The following is a 17222-nucleotide window of genomic DNA, read 5'->3' on the forward strand; positions in this document are numbered from 1 at the left end:
AAAGATCTTAATTTTTTTAAAAATACACATATATGTGCTTATCGCTATCTCTCTAAAAGTCTTATCTATCAAAGCATAAAATTAATTAACCCAATTGGTAAACGCTGTAAAGAGAAAAAAAAAAACGTATAAAAAATCAGTTCCATCCGGAAAAGTGGGACAATTTTTTCTCACTTGTCATCCCTTTACAAGCTGTTTTTTTTTTCCAGTAGCAATTAATCATTTAGTTGCCTATTTTACAGAACTGCAACACATCTGTAAAATTGGATGTTATACCATGGCTCCACATGGCATCCAATTTTTTTACCGAACCCATAGACCCGAGTCTCATCCGATTTACAGAAGACACTAGTGCATAGTGATATTTTTTTTAACACGCAGATTAGGTCAGTGAAAAAAATGGGTCATCTGCATTAATCCAATGAATAACATTGGTCTGAGTGCTAGCCGTTTTTTTCACGAACAGCACTCGGACCGAAAATCCGGTCGTATGAACGAACCCTAAAAGCGAGTGTCTACTGTCTAATGTGAACGTTGCATATTCTCATACTATTCACCAACCCCTACATAAGGATATAGAGATACATTCTCACCTGCTCTCTTGGGCATGTACTTGCCATCTTACGAGCTTGATCCCTTTCCCAGGAGAGCGTGGACACCAGCAGCTGCAGCTCCTTCATTCTCCTGTCCTTTTCCTTCATGTCAGCCTCCAGCTGTAAATAAGTTTTCATGTTAGTTCTGGGAAAACTAATCCTCTTTACCTTTAACGACCCTGTTCACTTTTGCAACCATTTTTTATTATAAACATAGTCCTGGAGGATTTCTGAAAGACTTCTTTGGTTCTACAGCACCAGCATGGGAGACCAAGGACTCAAAGATAAAACAGGGGCGCTCAACAGGGTAACACTGATTTATTCCCTTATCGGCCTGGGTCTTATGTTTCCCACATCACTTATATTAGTCTTTTAAAAACTGTCTACGATGTTCCTTTTACTAAGCCTAAAGAAGAAGTCAGATCGATTTAGGCTTTTATATGTTAATGAATGTTTTACTTTTTAAACACCTTTTAGCTCCTATGTGACAATGCCCACTACAAAGCCCCTTTTCTACTCTCATGGGAGACCATGAGTGACAGACTACAAACTCGGTGTAGTCTGATCCGAAAGTCATATAAGCTTCCAGCTGTTACCCACATGCTAACATACATTGGGTAGAGATGTAAGAAGTAAGAGGCAGAAAGAAGAAACAGCTAACGCAGATCAGCTACTTATAACTGTAAAACCATGTAGGCTATCCTGCGGAATCGAGCATGGATTGAGTATGTTGGATTTCAACATGATCCTCTGCTCCAAGTCTAGTTTAATGGGGTCATCTGGGTGGTAAAAATAAAAAAAATTCCCAGGGGCTTGGATCTGTAAAAAATAACAAACTAATTGATTCTCGCCCTCTAGCATTCCCTATGTTGCTCCTTGGTCTGTGCGGACACAGGAAGAGGAGACATCACCTGGCTGGCTGCAGTATTCAGGTGACATGAGCAGATGTAACCCGACTGCTGCAGTCAATCACAGACTGCAGTGGTCCTGCCGGTGGAACGGTGACGTCTCCTCTTATTGGTGAAAAGATATCCGACACTCTGTGAGTGGACTAAAATCTTCACATTTATTTCAGGAACATAAATATAGACAGGACAGCCTAGGCAGAAAAAAACAACGCGTTTCGACCAGAAAGTCTTAACCTTTTTGGTGTTTTAGTCTGATTCATCCATTGCAACTTTTTAAAAAGTCACAAAATTTGGTGCAACTTCACACCAGCCTCACTCCCTGGTATATATAGGATCGCATAGGTGAACATCTAGGGGATATTCGAAACAGAAGAGATACACCCCTAGCGAAACATGTCAATGTACACCATGGAGGAGATTTAAACTCCATTACGTTTCGTTCTATTGACGTGGTCAGTCCCCCAGTCCGACAGGGGGACTGGGACAGGAGAATTTTACAGCGGGAGTCTAGATGGAATTTCTGGCTTGAATCTCAGAATCCTGGAGGTATTAATGAACAGTTAAACTTCTCTAGCTTTGTGTGGGCCCCCTTTTGTCTCTATTAGCCTCTACGGACAAAATCAAGATCAGCCTCTCTAAGTGTATAGTTATGTTTAGTCCCAGTGTGCGTATTTTGTATACTGGTTGATTGGGACATTCTTTATTTATTGATATTTGGTTGTGAATGGACAATATGCTACCTATCAATACTCTATGGTTTGTACACACATTTGCCTGATTATGGTGGAGTATTCAGCACATTTAATCTAATTATCTCATTTCTTTTCTCCCCCACCCCCTTTGACTGGGTGATGAGACTAGATAGGTTAGGTTTGATGACACGCTTCTTGGTCATTATACCAAGGTGATTGGGAGCGGCATTATTATTGTTGATCTATTTTCATTGCTTTATGAGTCTATACGATATATGTAATAGCGTGCTTTTTGATGGCAGTGCTAACCTTTTTTGTGTCCCCACTGTGTAACTGAGGGTTGCGTATTTTCCTATACAAATAGTGAAACGCAGCTTGCGTTCCACTCTCAGCAATATCGGTAGTTACGTAACCAGGAAGTGACGTATGGTATAGCAAAACACAAATGGGGAGTATATGGACTTGTGTACGCAGTTTGCGCTCCACTCCCTAGTTAACACTGGTAGCTACGCAACCGGAAATGACGTCTGGCGTAAGAACCGGAAGTGATGCAAAACCTAGCAGTACACGATGGGGAGTTCTTGGAACGCGGCTTGCGTTCCACAGTCAAGGTCATTTTGGGATTAATCACAGGTGAAACTAATCCTGCGATACGTAGTACTTTGAGGGGAGGTATAAAGAGATGACGTTTACTATTCAACATACGGTTGGACTCCGGTATGGAAGCACCTATTATGCGTGCACCTACTATGGTGTATCTCCTCTAATACTTTTTGTCCCCTGATGAGCCCCGCATTGAGGAGGGGGTGAAACGCGTTGGGACTAACTTGAAGGGACATTTAATTGCTGATGGCTTTACACCAGCCTGAGGGACTATGAAAACGGATGCCTGGGTTGGTTGGAATCACTCTGTGAAAGTTCTTGATTATGGCTTTCTTCTCGGACTGAGTTTATACAGCTACCTATTGAGGGGCTTATAAGGAATATCGCTCAAGGCATCTGCTGGAACCTCAGATGGACTAGAGAGAAGTCCATTGTTTTATTCTTTTGATATTTCTGACCAGTAGATATCTTTATCTGTGTGAGTGGACAATTCTCACATCTAGGCGATTTATTCCTCGGTGTATTCACATATATATTTTTGGTTCACTCCCCACTGACATAAATTCTGTGTGTTTTCTGTTGCGTAGCATGTCAATTATGACATGACTAGTTTTTATGACTGGTCTTTATATGTGTGTTATTTATTTGTGTGCTTGTTTAGGGATACCTAGGGAAAGGTGAGGGACAGCCTCCGAGGAGCGGGACACCAATCTGAACTTGTAGGGTGAAAACACTCCACTGTCAGGTAGGGAGAGCCATTCCATTAGGACCATTTAGGGTAAGCCTGACTGTATTATATAGTACCATACTATCCCTCCCTCATATGGTGTTTCTATGTTGATATGGGTAGTTTTGTCCCATTTGTACTATTGAGTACACTTTTAAGGATAATTATTAAAAGTTAATTTTTATTGGGTATTTTTTCTTTCTCTGGTTCTTTTTTTATATATCGGAGTATGCCAAAACTTTGCTGCAGTTTTTTGGGCGACTTTTGGCACCAAATAAAAGTTTGAGACAGGAAGAAAGCCAATTTTTACTTTGTGCCAAATTCATGAATAATGTGCATCATTTTGATTAATTTGGCACCAAAATCAGCAATTAAGATCACAAAACCACAAAAAAAGCAAACAAATTAAAAAAAAAAAAAAAGGAAATGAAGAATAATTGTTTTATGTCCTGACTAGTGATGAGTAGTTACAGCTGCTCGGTGATATGGTTGAATCGCTCCCGTGTGCATGATTTGCAACTGTTTGACAGCTTTAATACATGTGAGGAATGTCTGCTTCTTACACATTCCTCACATGTACTAAAGCTGTCAAACAGTTGCAAATCATGCACACGGGAGCGATTCAACCATATCACCGAGCAGCTATAAATACTCGGAGCTCGCCCGAGCATACTCGGCGAAAGGGTTAACAGAACATACTCGCTCATCACTAGTCCTGACATATACCCCAGACAGAAGGATTGCAGCAATGTGCACTGAGCTTACCTACAAAATACTGCAATGTATGTGAGAAGAAGACAGCTATGGCATAAGACATGCCCAATATGTAGCTATTATTCTCCAGAAACCTTACCTGTTCCTTGGCCTTACTGAGATTCTCTACCAGTTCCTCTGATTTCTGATACTGTGCTTTCTCTACCTGTTCACAACGCTTCTGCCAGTCCAATTCCACCTGTACCCTGGCCTGCTCTAAAATCCTCTCCCGTTCCAATGAGCATGCCAGTTGTTGCTGGTACCTGATGGAAAGTAAAAAATATAATCACACCCAAGTAGACATGTGTAAGTCCCATCTTCTATAAGACCATTGAGAAATGAAAGCAGGAATGTGAATGGTCTCTTTGGACGTCTGCCCCTCTTTGGACATCTTTGACGTCAGGTGTTTTTCAACACCTGAAGTGGAAGAAAAATGCTAGAAAAACTAAACAGCAAAGTGGTTTTACAATACAAATGAATAGGAAGAGTCTTTCAAGCGATTTTTAAGTGATTTTTGGGGTATTTTTTAAGCATGCCTGTTTAAAAAAACTCCTCAAAGACTATATGCACATACCCTAAGCACATGCGGTTTTTGGTGTGGTTTTGCAAGGACACGAGTTATTTTACGTTGTTCTAATGTGGCTTTTGGAGTGTTACCCGATGTTGGTTGTGGTGCGGTTTTTTAATTCATGAAGTGTATCAGTATGGTGTGATTTTTGATGCATTTCTGATGCAAAAATTTGATAAAAAAAACAAAAAAAAAATCAAAAAAGAACTACAAGCCAAAAAACTGATATGATGCTTTTTTTTTTAACACACGTTAAAAAGCATGTGTAAAAAAGCACGACATGCACTATAGACAAGTTTTCTCATTCAAATGAATGGGAAGCTACTTGCAAACAGAAGTGGATTTTGACTTGGAATCCATGCCCAAAACCACGTCAAGAAACGCAGTGTGAACATATCCTTACAGCTTCTTCTGTGTATTCTTCAGTTCATCAATGAAATTAAACAATCTGCTTACTAAAACAGATGTCTTCTGGTGTCCATCTAATGGTTGCCCTGGGACGTTACCATTGATGAAATGTCACAGCAGCCAGAAAATACAGTCACATTACATTACTCCAGATGCCTAGAAAATACAAAAGGCCGAGGATACCCCTATGTCAGTGGTAAGTTTATTAATTGCAGATTTGGGGAGGGAAACTTTTTTGAACCCCTAAAATACCTTTCTAGTGAAATCCGCTAGGTTAGGGGAGGTTCACAAAATACAATGGTGTTTAATACGGAAGCTGCCAAACACAAATCTGACCCCACAGGAAACTATCAGATCCGTTTTATCATCAGCTTCCCGCCAGTATTTTTTTTAATTATACTAAGGGAAAAATAAGATTAGGGAACCATAATAGTGAGCAGAGACATACTAGATGTAAAAGGCTCCTACGTGACCCTTACAATAAGAAAATGGTGCCACCTAGTGGCCACAATAACAATGTCCTCCCAATACCATAAAATATAAAATCTCTACGTTTTCTCCCAGTGACATGCTAAGTGAACATGGTTGTGTTGTCTGTGATATAGGCCATCAATGTGAGATTGGTGGATTACTCTAGAAGACTGCGGTTGTGCAGAGATTGACACTGCGTCTTTACTGACCAACGTAGCACCATAATGTGCGGCTGACTGAAATAAAAAATCATTATCTTCTACTGACAACAACCTCCCCTCCTAATTTACCTTTCAATGTCTTTTTGGTACTTAGTCATTTCAGCTTTCATCTTGTGCTCTTCTCCCTGCAAAGCCTGAATCTGGAGGTCTTTACTGACAGTATCTTTAGATACTTGGGTAACATAGGAATCCCAGCCGTTCTTCAGCGCGGAGACATCATCCTTCAACCTTTAGAAAAAAGGAGCTGTATTTTAGTAACCCTAGTTTTAGAAAATCGGCTTATTCCAGACTATAAGAGAATATATTTTCAAGAATTCGGAGACTCTTCATATAATTGTCTGGGGTAATGGCAAATGGAAAAACTTAGGTAGCCCCTCTCAAATTCCTGCATGGTCAAAAGTTAGCTGTTACTCACCGGCTCAGGACCAGGCCTTGACTCCTTCTCCTATGGCTAGCTTCCTCTGTACTAGGCCACGCCAGGTTACTCTAGTCACCTGGCAGGCATCTCTGATGTCATCACCCATCACCTGTTAAGGCCAGCTCAGGCATGTGGGCCTGAGTATTCAGGAAAGTATAGCACTTAGCTACTACATGCTTTTGCAGGAGTTTGCCTCGTCCACCTCAAGACTCTGTTTTAGCCAGTAGACTAATTACGTTCCCAGGACCTACTGACTACTGACCAGTATCTATCCTGCAAATGACCTCTCGGCTCTGCTGATTCAAACTACAACTCGCTCATTTCTCTTATCAAGGTACTGGATTGCATATACGTCCCTGATATTAAAGGGAACCTGTCACATCCAGAAAGTTTACTTACCTGCAGACAGTGTTTGCAGGTCTCCTGCAGATATAGGTTTCCTTCAACCATATCCCTGCTGTAAGTTCCTCATTGCATGTACTTCTCTGGTGTCCTGTGTGCGACTAAATCTAGCACTTCCAATTTCGCTTGCTCATCTGCTGTCCTGCATACCCTGCTGTCCTGGTCCTTACTGATTCACCTGCTGTCCTTTTCCACTGCATCACTACCTCCAGTCCGTGCTGCTCACCCTAACCTATAGCTTACCATAACATCAGCCCTTCCCAAGTCATATGCAGACTAAGGGTGCGATTCATTCCTGCATTTGCGCATGTTTTTTGTCAAGTTTTTGATGTTTTGCGCATTTCTTTTGTTTGTTTGCACCAAATCCATCTTTCCATTTCTGCTTTTTATTAAGTCTATTTTGTTTGTGTTTACCTGTTTTTTTTTATATTTGTTACTGTGGTCGTGGTTTAGCGCTTTCCACATGTTTTCATTTAATTCATAAAAGGCAACTTTTTGAAAAGTCACAAAATTTGTTGCAAATGCACCAATCACTCTCTGGAGTGATTTCATGTTCACCAGACCATTTCTGAGCAGGTTTGTAACTTTTTATGTTTAAATGTTGTAAAAAAAAAAAAAAAAAACAGGCAAAAGAGAAACATTACATTTACATATGTCTACTTTACATCAGCATCATTCTACAAATGTCCATTTACTTTTCAGATTTTCAATAAAATTTACAACTGTTATTTAAAGGACCACTGTTGAAGTGACTGAGGGGCCTAAATTTCAGAGAACCCTCAAACAAGACACCATTTAAAAACTGTACCCATCAAAGTATTCAGAACCGCATTTAGGAAGTTTCTTCAGGTGCCTCATAGGTGTTAAGGCAAACTGGAAGGAAAAAAAATAAAAAAATTTCCATTAAAATGGTGCTACTAATCCTGCAGAGAAATCCTTTCTCTGTTTGGATCTGATCAGAGCGATGCGTCACTATCTGATGGTGACAGCTTCCTTCAGACTTTCAGATTCCCTGTTCATCACCCTAGAAGGACATCAACGAGGACTCTCTGCCTAAGGCGACTATTGCCCACTGCATTGCCCTCCTGGAAGCTTATGACAAAGTGTCCTCGCCAGGAGGTCAAGACTCATTCCACTTGAGCAGTGAGAGCTTTCGGGAATGTCAATCTTGCAGCTTTGTAAGGATGCTACTTAGTACTCCTTTCACACTTTCTTAAAATTCTACAGAGTTCACACTTTCGCCTCGGAGGATAAGAGTCTGGGTAAAAAGTTTCTACAAGTGGTAGTGGCTGGGGTTATCTCCCGAGGGATTTACCTCACAGATTTATACATATTTCACACTCTAGGGACTGCTTTGGTACAGAGAAAAGATTTTTGGCCTTAACATAAAATCCCTTTCTCGTAGCCTTCATTGGGGGACATAGTACCCACCCTTTGTTTATGTTGCCCCGTTGGGTGTGTGTGTGCATTAATAATAGTAAAAAAAAATTCTGCTTCTCCTACTGCTTTGCTTACTAACTGAATAACTGATGCTGGTAGGTGGGTGCAGCCTGCTGGAAATGAACCGACATTTTTACATAAGGTTGTAATTCATAGTGTCAGCCTCCTGGTGGCAGCAACATACACTCATGGTTTCCTGTATCTCCCAATGAAGGCTACAACAAGAAAGATATTATATGGTGAGTCCAAAAATCCTCTTATTTAGTGATAAAACATTTTTCCATGATATTTTAGTGTTTCATTATTACAAATTTTATTAAACTTTTTTTTCTACTCAGTCTCACTTAGGGACTTCAGCTATTTATATCTTAAAATCGCTAGTCAAATAGACTTCAATACCAATGTAATACAGTACATTAGATCAGTCTGTATTAGATTGACAAATGACCTGTTAGACCCTACTTGTGGCAGGGCCTAACAGACCGACTGTAGCTGGCAGACCTAGAGTCTATTAAATAGCAACCATCGACGCTCCGCAATCGGATTCCCATGAAAAAATGGAGGCAATGCAATGAAAGATAGAGCCCCTCCCTCTCACAACCATCGAGAGAACATGGTCATGGTCACTTTTTGACTACCTCATTGAGAGGGTAAACTGAAAAAAGACGTGCTAGCACTCACCATGGTCATTGCAGCAGAGAGACACCCATTGCCGATGGCTTTGCCTACTTATGTGAAGCTACTGAATGCATCCAGCATTTACACAGATACAAGAGATTCAGCTGTGTGTATCTGTGCAAGCATTGCATGCATTTAGTGTCTGCTCAGCAGTGGAGACAGCAGAGGAGGTGGTCTTGGAGTGTAATCATATGACCGTCACCCACATCATCATCATCCTAATGCTGCGGAGAATGCCACATTAATTTCTTACACTGCGGCTAGATGGGCAGCTGGAGGCCAATATTGGCACAACAGGAGAGCCACATACAGGTGCTTTTCCCAGAACAAAGAGATTGTTTCTGGAAGAAAGTGGACAATCCCTTTAAACATCATTTTACAGCTTTTATCTATATATAATTTATATAAAATGTTCATTCATTTTGCACACAAAGTTCTATTCTTATCGTCTACAGATTCTTGTAGCCTCTATTATTGTCCAGTGCAGTATTCACTAGTTCTTCTCATTAAAGTGTTTGTCTGGATCTAACATATCAATGACTTATCTGTAGGACAGGTCTTCAACATCTTATCACTGGGGTCTGACACCCGGCACCCCCAGCGGCAGATGTAAACAATGTGCAGAGAAGAACACTAGCTCCATACAGTGTTTAGTGGCCGCTGCCAGGTACTGCAACTCATCTTCTTTTCGCTGGGTATCGGACCACCAATCTGCTATTGAGGATGTATCCTCTGGCTAGATCATCAATATGTTAGTCCAAGGTCATCTCTTTAATTAAAAAAAATGATGAGCAAAGCAAGGATAATCACATAAGACTACATAAAACGTAGCCATAGCACTTTATACACGTACAGAGTGTCACACAACCTTATCTGTATGATATATGTTTATGGGGTGACTGTCTGTCTGTAAATTATAAACTTTAGGGCACTGTCTCCACTATCTCAGCACTTCTTGGAAGTTATCCAGAAAGGTCTCCCATTACTGAGACACAGAGGAGAACAGGATAAACATGAGATCATCGCTCTCCGAGGATACAGCCTGAATCCAATAATGCCTCAAGTACAACATGAGATCACTGAATTAGAGGACACATATCATGTCCCTGAAGCTCCTCTCACAGGCTTCTGATAATGCAGAACAGGAATCATTTGCCTTTAGGACACATCTCTTAATTATGCCACGACAATCAGAGGTTAAACTATTAATATAACCCACTGCCAACTGTACACCACAGATTCATATATCCAATTAGTCTTGTGTTTTTCATACACAAATGGCAGAAAAACATTCTGTGTGTATACAATACTTATGGTATAAAGTTACTTTAGACACTTTCTTTGGGAGAAGGCTGCGATCTGTCGTATATTCTTAAAAGCACCACTCCAGCATTTTTATTATTGCAGCGTGGAGTGGTGCTACTACTGTAAGATCACTGCACCTAATATCATACTCACCACCCGCCGTCTTCAGCTATTCCCAGCACTGCTCCAGTCCCACGCCGCCATCTTGTAACCGCAACTTCTGATTGACTGAAAATCAAAAGGTAGCAATCACAAGCTCTCAATGTTAGTCTATAAGAGCCAGAACCAGACTCTCAGACTTACGTTGAGAAGTGACCATTGGCTCGCTCCATGAAACACTGAAGCGATCCGGCAGGTCACAAACTGCTGTAGACCGACTGGAGTGGTGCTGAGAACAGAAGAAGACGGCCGCTGGTAAGTGTAAGACTAAGTGCAGGGGCCTTACATTAGTGGCATTTCTTCAGGGCTACAATAAAAAAACAATTGAGTGGTGCTTTACTCGCGACATTGACTTACTGACTTATAGTGTAGCTACTTGCCATAGGTGACACAAGCAAGACACTACCGTTTTCTGGAGGAGGGCTAATTTGCACATCACGAAGCACAACCTTGTATTTAAGATTCCTCGTGCCAGCTGGAGAAACAATACTTTGCCACAGTGTACACCACTATAAAGCTATTAGAATTACAACTACTGCTGAGCCAGTAAAGCAGGCATTATGCTGGGATTGCTTGATAATCTATGTGCTAAACGCCAATCCTTGTGTGTAGAGAGAGGCTGTATAGCAGGACACATCTTTTGAAGTTAATATCTACACCGCTTCCGGGAGATAATGTTCTCCTAAAACTCGGTATCATGTTAATATCACAGTATTCGGTGCTGACGCGTTTGTACCTACTTGTCAATGGCGGAGTCCTTTCCTGCCAGCACTGCTTGCTGACTGCCCTGAGCTCTTTGCTGCTCCACCTGTAGCGTTTCTACACACATCTGCAGCTCCTTCTTCTGCTTCTCCAGCTGCTGCACATGCTCAGTATGCGCTTCCTTCATAGATCCCTGCGCCGACTCCTTCTCACGAGCAAGGCGGTCTAGCTGCACATGTCTGCAATGTCACATCAGAAAATAGTCATTTGTATCTTTATTATATTGGTTCAGTCTTTGTTTCTAATGCAGGTCGGTCATGAGGACAACATTACTGCTCAAACCCTGGACGGGTAGCCATTCCATTTTTCGAGCAGTTTTGTCAATGGGTGCCAAATACTGTCTTTCAATAAATTATGCTTTTTTTAGCACTGTTTAAAATTCAGATTTTCCTTTTTTTTTGGTCAGTAAATTCTAGCAGCCCTAGCTTCAAGCTTTCTCACAGAGAACAGTATTTTAGGGTGCATCACCAGGACCATATTTTGTTGTCCGTATTTGGGCCACAGACTCTTATATGCCTATGAGGCTTATACAGTGGGTACGGAAAGTATTCAGACCCCTTTAAATTTTTCACTCTTTGTTTCATTGCAGCCATTTGGTAAATGCTAAAAAGTTCATTTTTTTCTCATTAATGCACACTCTGCACCCCATCTTGACTGAAGAAAAAAACAGAAATGTAGAAATTTTTGCAAATTTATTAAAAAAGAAAAACTGAAATATCACATGGTCATAAGTATTCAGACCCTTTGCTCAGTACTGAGTAGAAGCACCCTTTTGAGCTAGTACAGCCATGAGTCGTCTTGGGAATGACGCAACAAATTTTTCACACCTGGATTTGGGGATCCTCTGCCATTCTTCCTTGCAGATCCTCTCCAGTTCCGTCAGGTTGGATGGTGAACGTTGGTGAACAGCCATTTTCAGGTCTCTCCAGAGATGCTCAATTGGGTTTAGGTCAGGGCTCTGGCTGGGCCAGTCAACAATGGTCACAGAGTTGTTCTGAAGCCACTCCTTTGTTATTTTAGATGTGTGCTTAGGGTCATTGTCTTGTTGGAAGGTGAACCTTCGGCCAAGTCTGAGGTCCAGAGCACTCTGGAAGAGGTTTTCATCTAGGATATCTCTGTACTTGGCCGCATTCATGTTTCCTTCAATGGCAACCAGTCGTCCTGTCCCTGAAGCTGAAAAACACCCCCATAGCATGATGCAGCCACCACCATGTTTCACTGTTGGGATTGTATTGGGCAGGTGATGAGTAGTGCCTGGTTTTCTCCACACATACCGCTTAGAATTATCACCAAAAAGTTCTATCTTCGTCTCATCAGAGCAGAGAATCTTATTTCTCATAGTCTGGGAGTACTTCATGTGTTTTTGAGCAAACTCTATGCGGCCTTTCATATGTCTTGCACTGAGGAGAGGCTTCCATCAGGCCACTCTGCCATATAGGCCCGACTGGTGAAGGGTTGCAGTGATAGTTGACTTTGTGGAACTTTCTCCCATCTTCCTACTGCATCTCTGGAGCTCAGGCACAGTGATCTTGGGGTTATTCTTTAACTCTCTCAACGAGGCTCTTCTCCTAGGATTGCTCAGTTTGGCTGGACGGCCAGGTCTAGGAAGACTTCTGGTGGTCCCAAACTTCTTCCATTTAAGGATTATGGAGGCCTCTGTGCTCTTAGGAACCTTGAGTACTGCAAGTACTGCAGAAATTGTTTTGTAACCTTGGCCAGAACTGTGCCTTGCCACAATTCTGTCTCTGAGCTCCTTGGGCAGTTCCTTTGAGCTCATGATTCTCATTTGGTCTGACATGTACTGTGAGCTGTGAGTTCTTATATAGACAGGTGTGTGCCTTTCCAAATCAAGTCCTATCAGTTTAATTAAACACAGCTGGACTCCAATGAAGGAGTAGAACCATCTCAAGGAGGATCATAAGGAAATGGACAGCATGTGACTTAAATATGAGTGTCTGAGCAAAGGGTCTGAATACTTATGACCATATGATATTTCAGTTTTTCTTTTTTAATAAATTTGCAAAAATTTCTACATGTCTGTTTTTTTCAGTCAAGATGGGGTGCGGAGTGTACTTTAATGAGAAAAAAAAATGAACTTACCAAACTTAGAATTGAACTTAGAATTTACCAAATGGCTGCAATGAAACAAAGAGTGAAAAATTTAAAGGGGTCTGAATACTTTCCGTACCCACTGTAGTGCAAAGGAGTTGGGCCGGGCATTGCAACTACCATAAAATAAAGTTGTGTGAACACACCCTTACTCTGAAACTCAGAAAAAAAGAAGATCCAGCTCAGGGAGAACTATCGGCTTTGCTTGGCTTGATTGACAGGTCTCTCCCTATATGTAAATATAGAGAAAAGTTGCCTTTCAGAGTTAAGCATAAAGAGCCTGTTGGTATTTCATGCTGCCTGAGGTTAGGATAGCATGAATTTCTTGACAAGTTCCCTTTACCAGACAGACTTCAACTGTGATTGACATCAACTCTGTCACAGTCACTGCCTCGTTCTGATGCTTCATAGACTTTACATTGTAAGATCGACATCCGGCTCACACGTAAACCCCAATGTGATCCGACAAGTCGGAATAGTCATCACGTGACCCAGAAGCTGGAAACTGGAGAAGGCGATCGGTGAGTATATCACCACAATTACCCTACACTACATTTAAGTTTAGGCGATAAAAAGTTTTGTGGGAGAGCTTCTTTAAAGACTTCACCTCTTATAGTCTTTAAAAAGGTTGTCCATTTTTGGGGCAATTTTTTTTTTTTTGCTAAAGCCCCACTCCGATGAATTTTTTAATTTACCCGTTTTTTAGAGATCATGTGTGTAAGTGTAATGGTAGTGGTAACATACTCATGTTCGCGGTGTTCTGCATTTTTCAGAAGCTTTCCGATGTCACATGATTGCATTTGAGACTTTCCGACTCACACAGTTGAATTTAATCAATGCAAGTCTGAGACTCAGAAAGAGACACTGCGGTCTTGTTCTGAGTCTCATAAACTTACATTGAGAAAGTGCCCACTGCTCCACACAGTGAGCTGGCAGGTTACAGATGTGGTGACGTGACGCCAGAAGAACCTGGAGCACCACTGAAACTGGAAGAAGATAGCAACCGGTGAGTATATTACTACTACCATTACACTTACACACACGATACCTAACAAACAGGCAAATTAAAAAAAAATCACCGGAGTGGGGCTTTAAATACATGTAATTGGGGCTAAAAGTCATTTTTGCAATTAGTTTTCATTAAAATTTTTGCATGGATTTCCTTCTATAGCTTCTGTGTTGCACTGTCTATTGCTGATTGCAGAATCAGTTAAAGGGGTCGGCCACATTATCTTTACTGTACCAGATGTGTTGGACACAGGATTTTGTGGCCCTTACTATGATATAAGGATTACAGGCTCTCCGCCTGCCATTGTTACTGCTGCTTTCCTCGCAGACTGCACAGTTCTCCATGCAATGGCCACTGGTGGAGAAGCATGTGACCAGAACTGTCCATCAGTCTCCTCCAATTGGAAAACACCGCACAGGGAAAGCTGCTTTTCTATTGGAGGAGACTGATGGACAGGTCTGGTCACATGCTCCTCCACCAGCGGCCACTGCATGGAGAACTGTGCAGTCTACGAGGAAAGATGCACTAACTAGAGCAGGAGAAAAACCGGTCATACCTTTATCATAGAAGATGTACACAATATCCTGTCCCCAATACATCTGATAAAGTAAAGTAGCCAACCCCTTTAAGAGGTTGTCCAGGATCAATACTTAGTTAACAAATGCATCTGCTTTCCACCAGGAGGGCTTGTGAAATGGACTGGGATTATGAGTTTTTCACATATGCCTGCTTTTCATACTCAGTATAATATTGGTTACTCTTGTTTTTTAGTTCTTGCAGGTTGCCTTCCTTTGCTCACCACAGGTCACATCCTTGATAATTCTATTTAAAGGGGTTGTCTACTAGTATTATATTGAGAAGCCTTAGAATAGGTCATCAATATCAGATCATGGGGGTCCAACACCCCATGGATTAGCCATTACCAGCTCTGGCAGTAAGCAGTGTACAGTGAGTAGTACGACAGGTCTGTACACAGGTCTGCCATAGTGAGGCTTCGCTTCTGGTGCCCAATGTGACCAGAGCAGCTGTAATACAACAGGGTGCAGATTCCCAAATGGAAATAGATACATGGTCATGACAGATTACAGATGACAGATCCTCTTTAACATTCTGCACTATCATTCATGGAAATTACAGGATGGAAATATGTTATCTTCAGGGCTATAAACAGCTTGTAAATATAGGACGACATGTTGCTTGGTTTTATTAAAGCTTCATTAATATTCCACGTTACTAGGATATCACAAGCAATTTACTGTATGGCAAACAAAAAGCCCATATGCCCCATCGTGATACCAGAACAAGAGAACTCCATCCTTCTCAGGCTCATCTTCTGTAATTGATTACCTCCCCCTCCCCCATCTGCAGGTTATTAATTAGGTCTTACAGCATCTGTTCTACCACAGCATGTTCCTAATAACAGCTACATGCTACAAAAAATACTATTTAAACTATTGTACAATTTTTTTACTCACTTACATAGCGCCATTAATTCCACAGTGCTTTCCAGACATCACCCTTATAATTGCACTATCATTACATTCCGATGCCAAAGGACATTTCACCTATTCACCAACATATATTAAGGAAGAAAGAAAATAATATACGGTTCTGTGCTAAAGTTTTATTGGAAAATAAGAATACAAAGTAAGAATGCTTTCACAAATAGAAGTGTTAATTTATTTTTACCAATTAACAAAACGGAAAGTGAATGAACAAGAGAGAAATCTAAATCACATCAATATTCGGTGTGATCAACCCTTCCCTTTAGAACAGCATCGATTCTTCTAGGTACACTTGTACCTAGCAGGGAGGTTGTTCCAAACATCTTGAAGAACTAACTACAGATCTTCTGTGGATGTCGACTTGTGCAAATCCTTCTGTTTGTTCATGTAATCCTAGACAGATGCAATAATGTTGAGATCTGGGTTCTGAGAAGACATATCATCACTTTCAGGACTCTTTGTTCTTCTTTATGCTGAGGATAGTTTTTAATGACACTTGCTTTATATTTGAGGTCATTGTCCTGCTGCAGAATAAACTTGGAGCCTATCAGATGCCCCCTTGATGGTCTCCAAGATGTTTGGATCAACCTCCCTGCCAAATTCCTTCAAAATCTGTGTACAAGTGTACCAACTATTGATCTGATTTCTTTTTTGTTCGTTCACTTTGTATTTTGCTAATTGATAAAAATAATGTATTAACACTTCCATTTCTGAAAGCACAGGTTGTACCAATGGTATGTCCAGCCTGCTGTGTACATAAACCTGCGTATTCTAAATAGTAAGCCAAGTAGGCATCGCTTACTCCCCTGCCACTGTACAGAGAGGCACAAACCTCCAATAAATTACCGCTATATACTGTAACAGTAATGCAAACATATAACAGAAGAGGATGTCTATGAACTCCTGATTTCTTTTTGGGTTCTGATATGGTTAAAGGGTAACTGGTAAAAGTATGATTTTTTCATTTATAAGTATTGATTAGATTTCTGGCGATAGGCAGTGTATGAGTACATTTATATTTCTGCTTAGCAACAAACTATACCGCCAGAGAGTGACACTGATGAATATCTATGCTCCTGGAAAAACAAACATAGACCCTGCTGGAGGGGTTCTCTAGTCCTACTTACTTTCTTTGGAATGTCTCCTCTTGCTTCACCATCTGATGCTGCAGTGACTGTAGTTTCTCATCCAGTTCCTTTATTCTACAAGCCATAAATAGAAACAATAGATCCATGAGTGGCACATACAGAGACCGGCAGTGTGCTAGTACACTGACAAAGTGCCATAGCTGGGCCACTGACAGAGATCGGCAGTGTGCTACTACAGTGACAAAGTGCCATAGCTGGGCTACTGACAGACCAGCAGTGTGCTAGTACAGTGACAAAGAGCCATAGCAGAGCTAATGACAGAGACCGGCAGTGTGCTAGTACACTGATAAAGTGCCATAGCTGGGCTACTGACAGACCGGCAGTGTGCTAGTACAGTAACAAA

At 41.2% G+C, this 17222-nt stretch overlaps 1 protein-coding gene across 5 annotated transcripts in view; it reads right to left on the reverse strand.

Annotated features, from left to right (window-relative positions):
- CCDC57 (coiled-coil domain containing 57) overlaps positions 1-17222 on the reverse strand; it is a 168118-nt gene that overhangs the window by 38380 nt on the left and 112516 nt on the right. For 4 of the 5 annotated variants that reach the window (XM_073684157.1, XM_073684156.1, XM_073684158.1 and 1 more), the window contains exons 6-10: positions 16859-16933; positions 11087-11287; positions 6014-6172; positions 4377-4539; positions 594-713 (exon numbers count right to left, since the gene is read on the reverse strand). In XM_073684157.1, coding sequence (XP_073540258.1) covers positions 594-713; positions 4377-4539; positions 6014-6172; positions 11087-11287; positions 16859-16933 — 718 coding nt within the window. The remainder of the gene's footprint in view (positions 1-593; positions 714-4376; positions 4540-6013; positions 6173-11086; positions 11288-16858; positions 16934-17222) is intronic. The other variant, XM_073684160.1, reaches the window with a different exon arrangement.

The sequence above is a fragment of the Phyllobates terribilis genome, unplaced genomic scaffold (assembly GCF_046119375.1).
Source record: "Phyllobates terribilis strain yellow unplaced genomic scaffold, ASM4611937v1 Scaffold_5__5_contigs__length_657084704, whole genome shotgun sequence".
NCBI lineage: Eukaryota > Metazoa > Chordata > Amphibia > Anura > Dendrobatidae > Phyllobates > Phyllobates terribilis.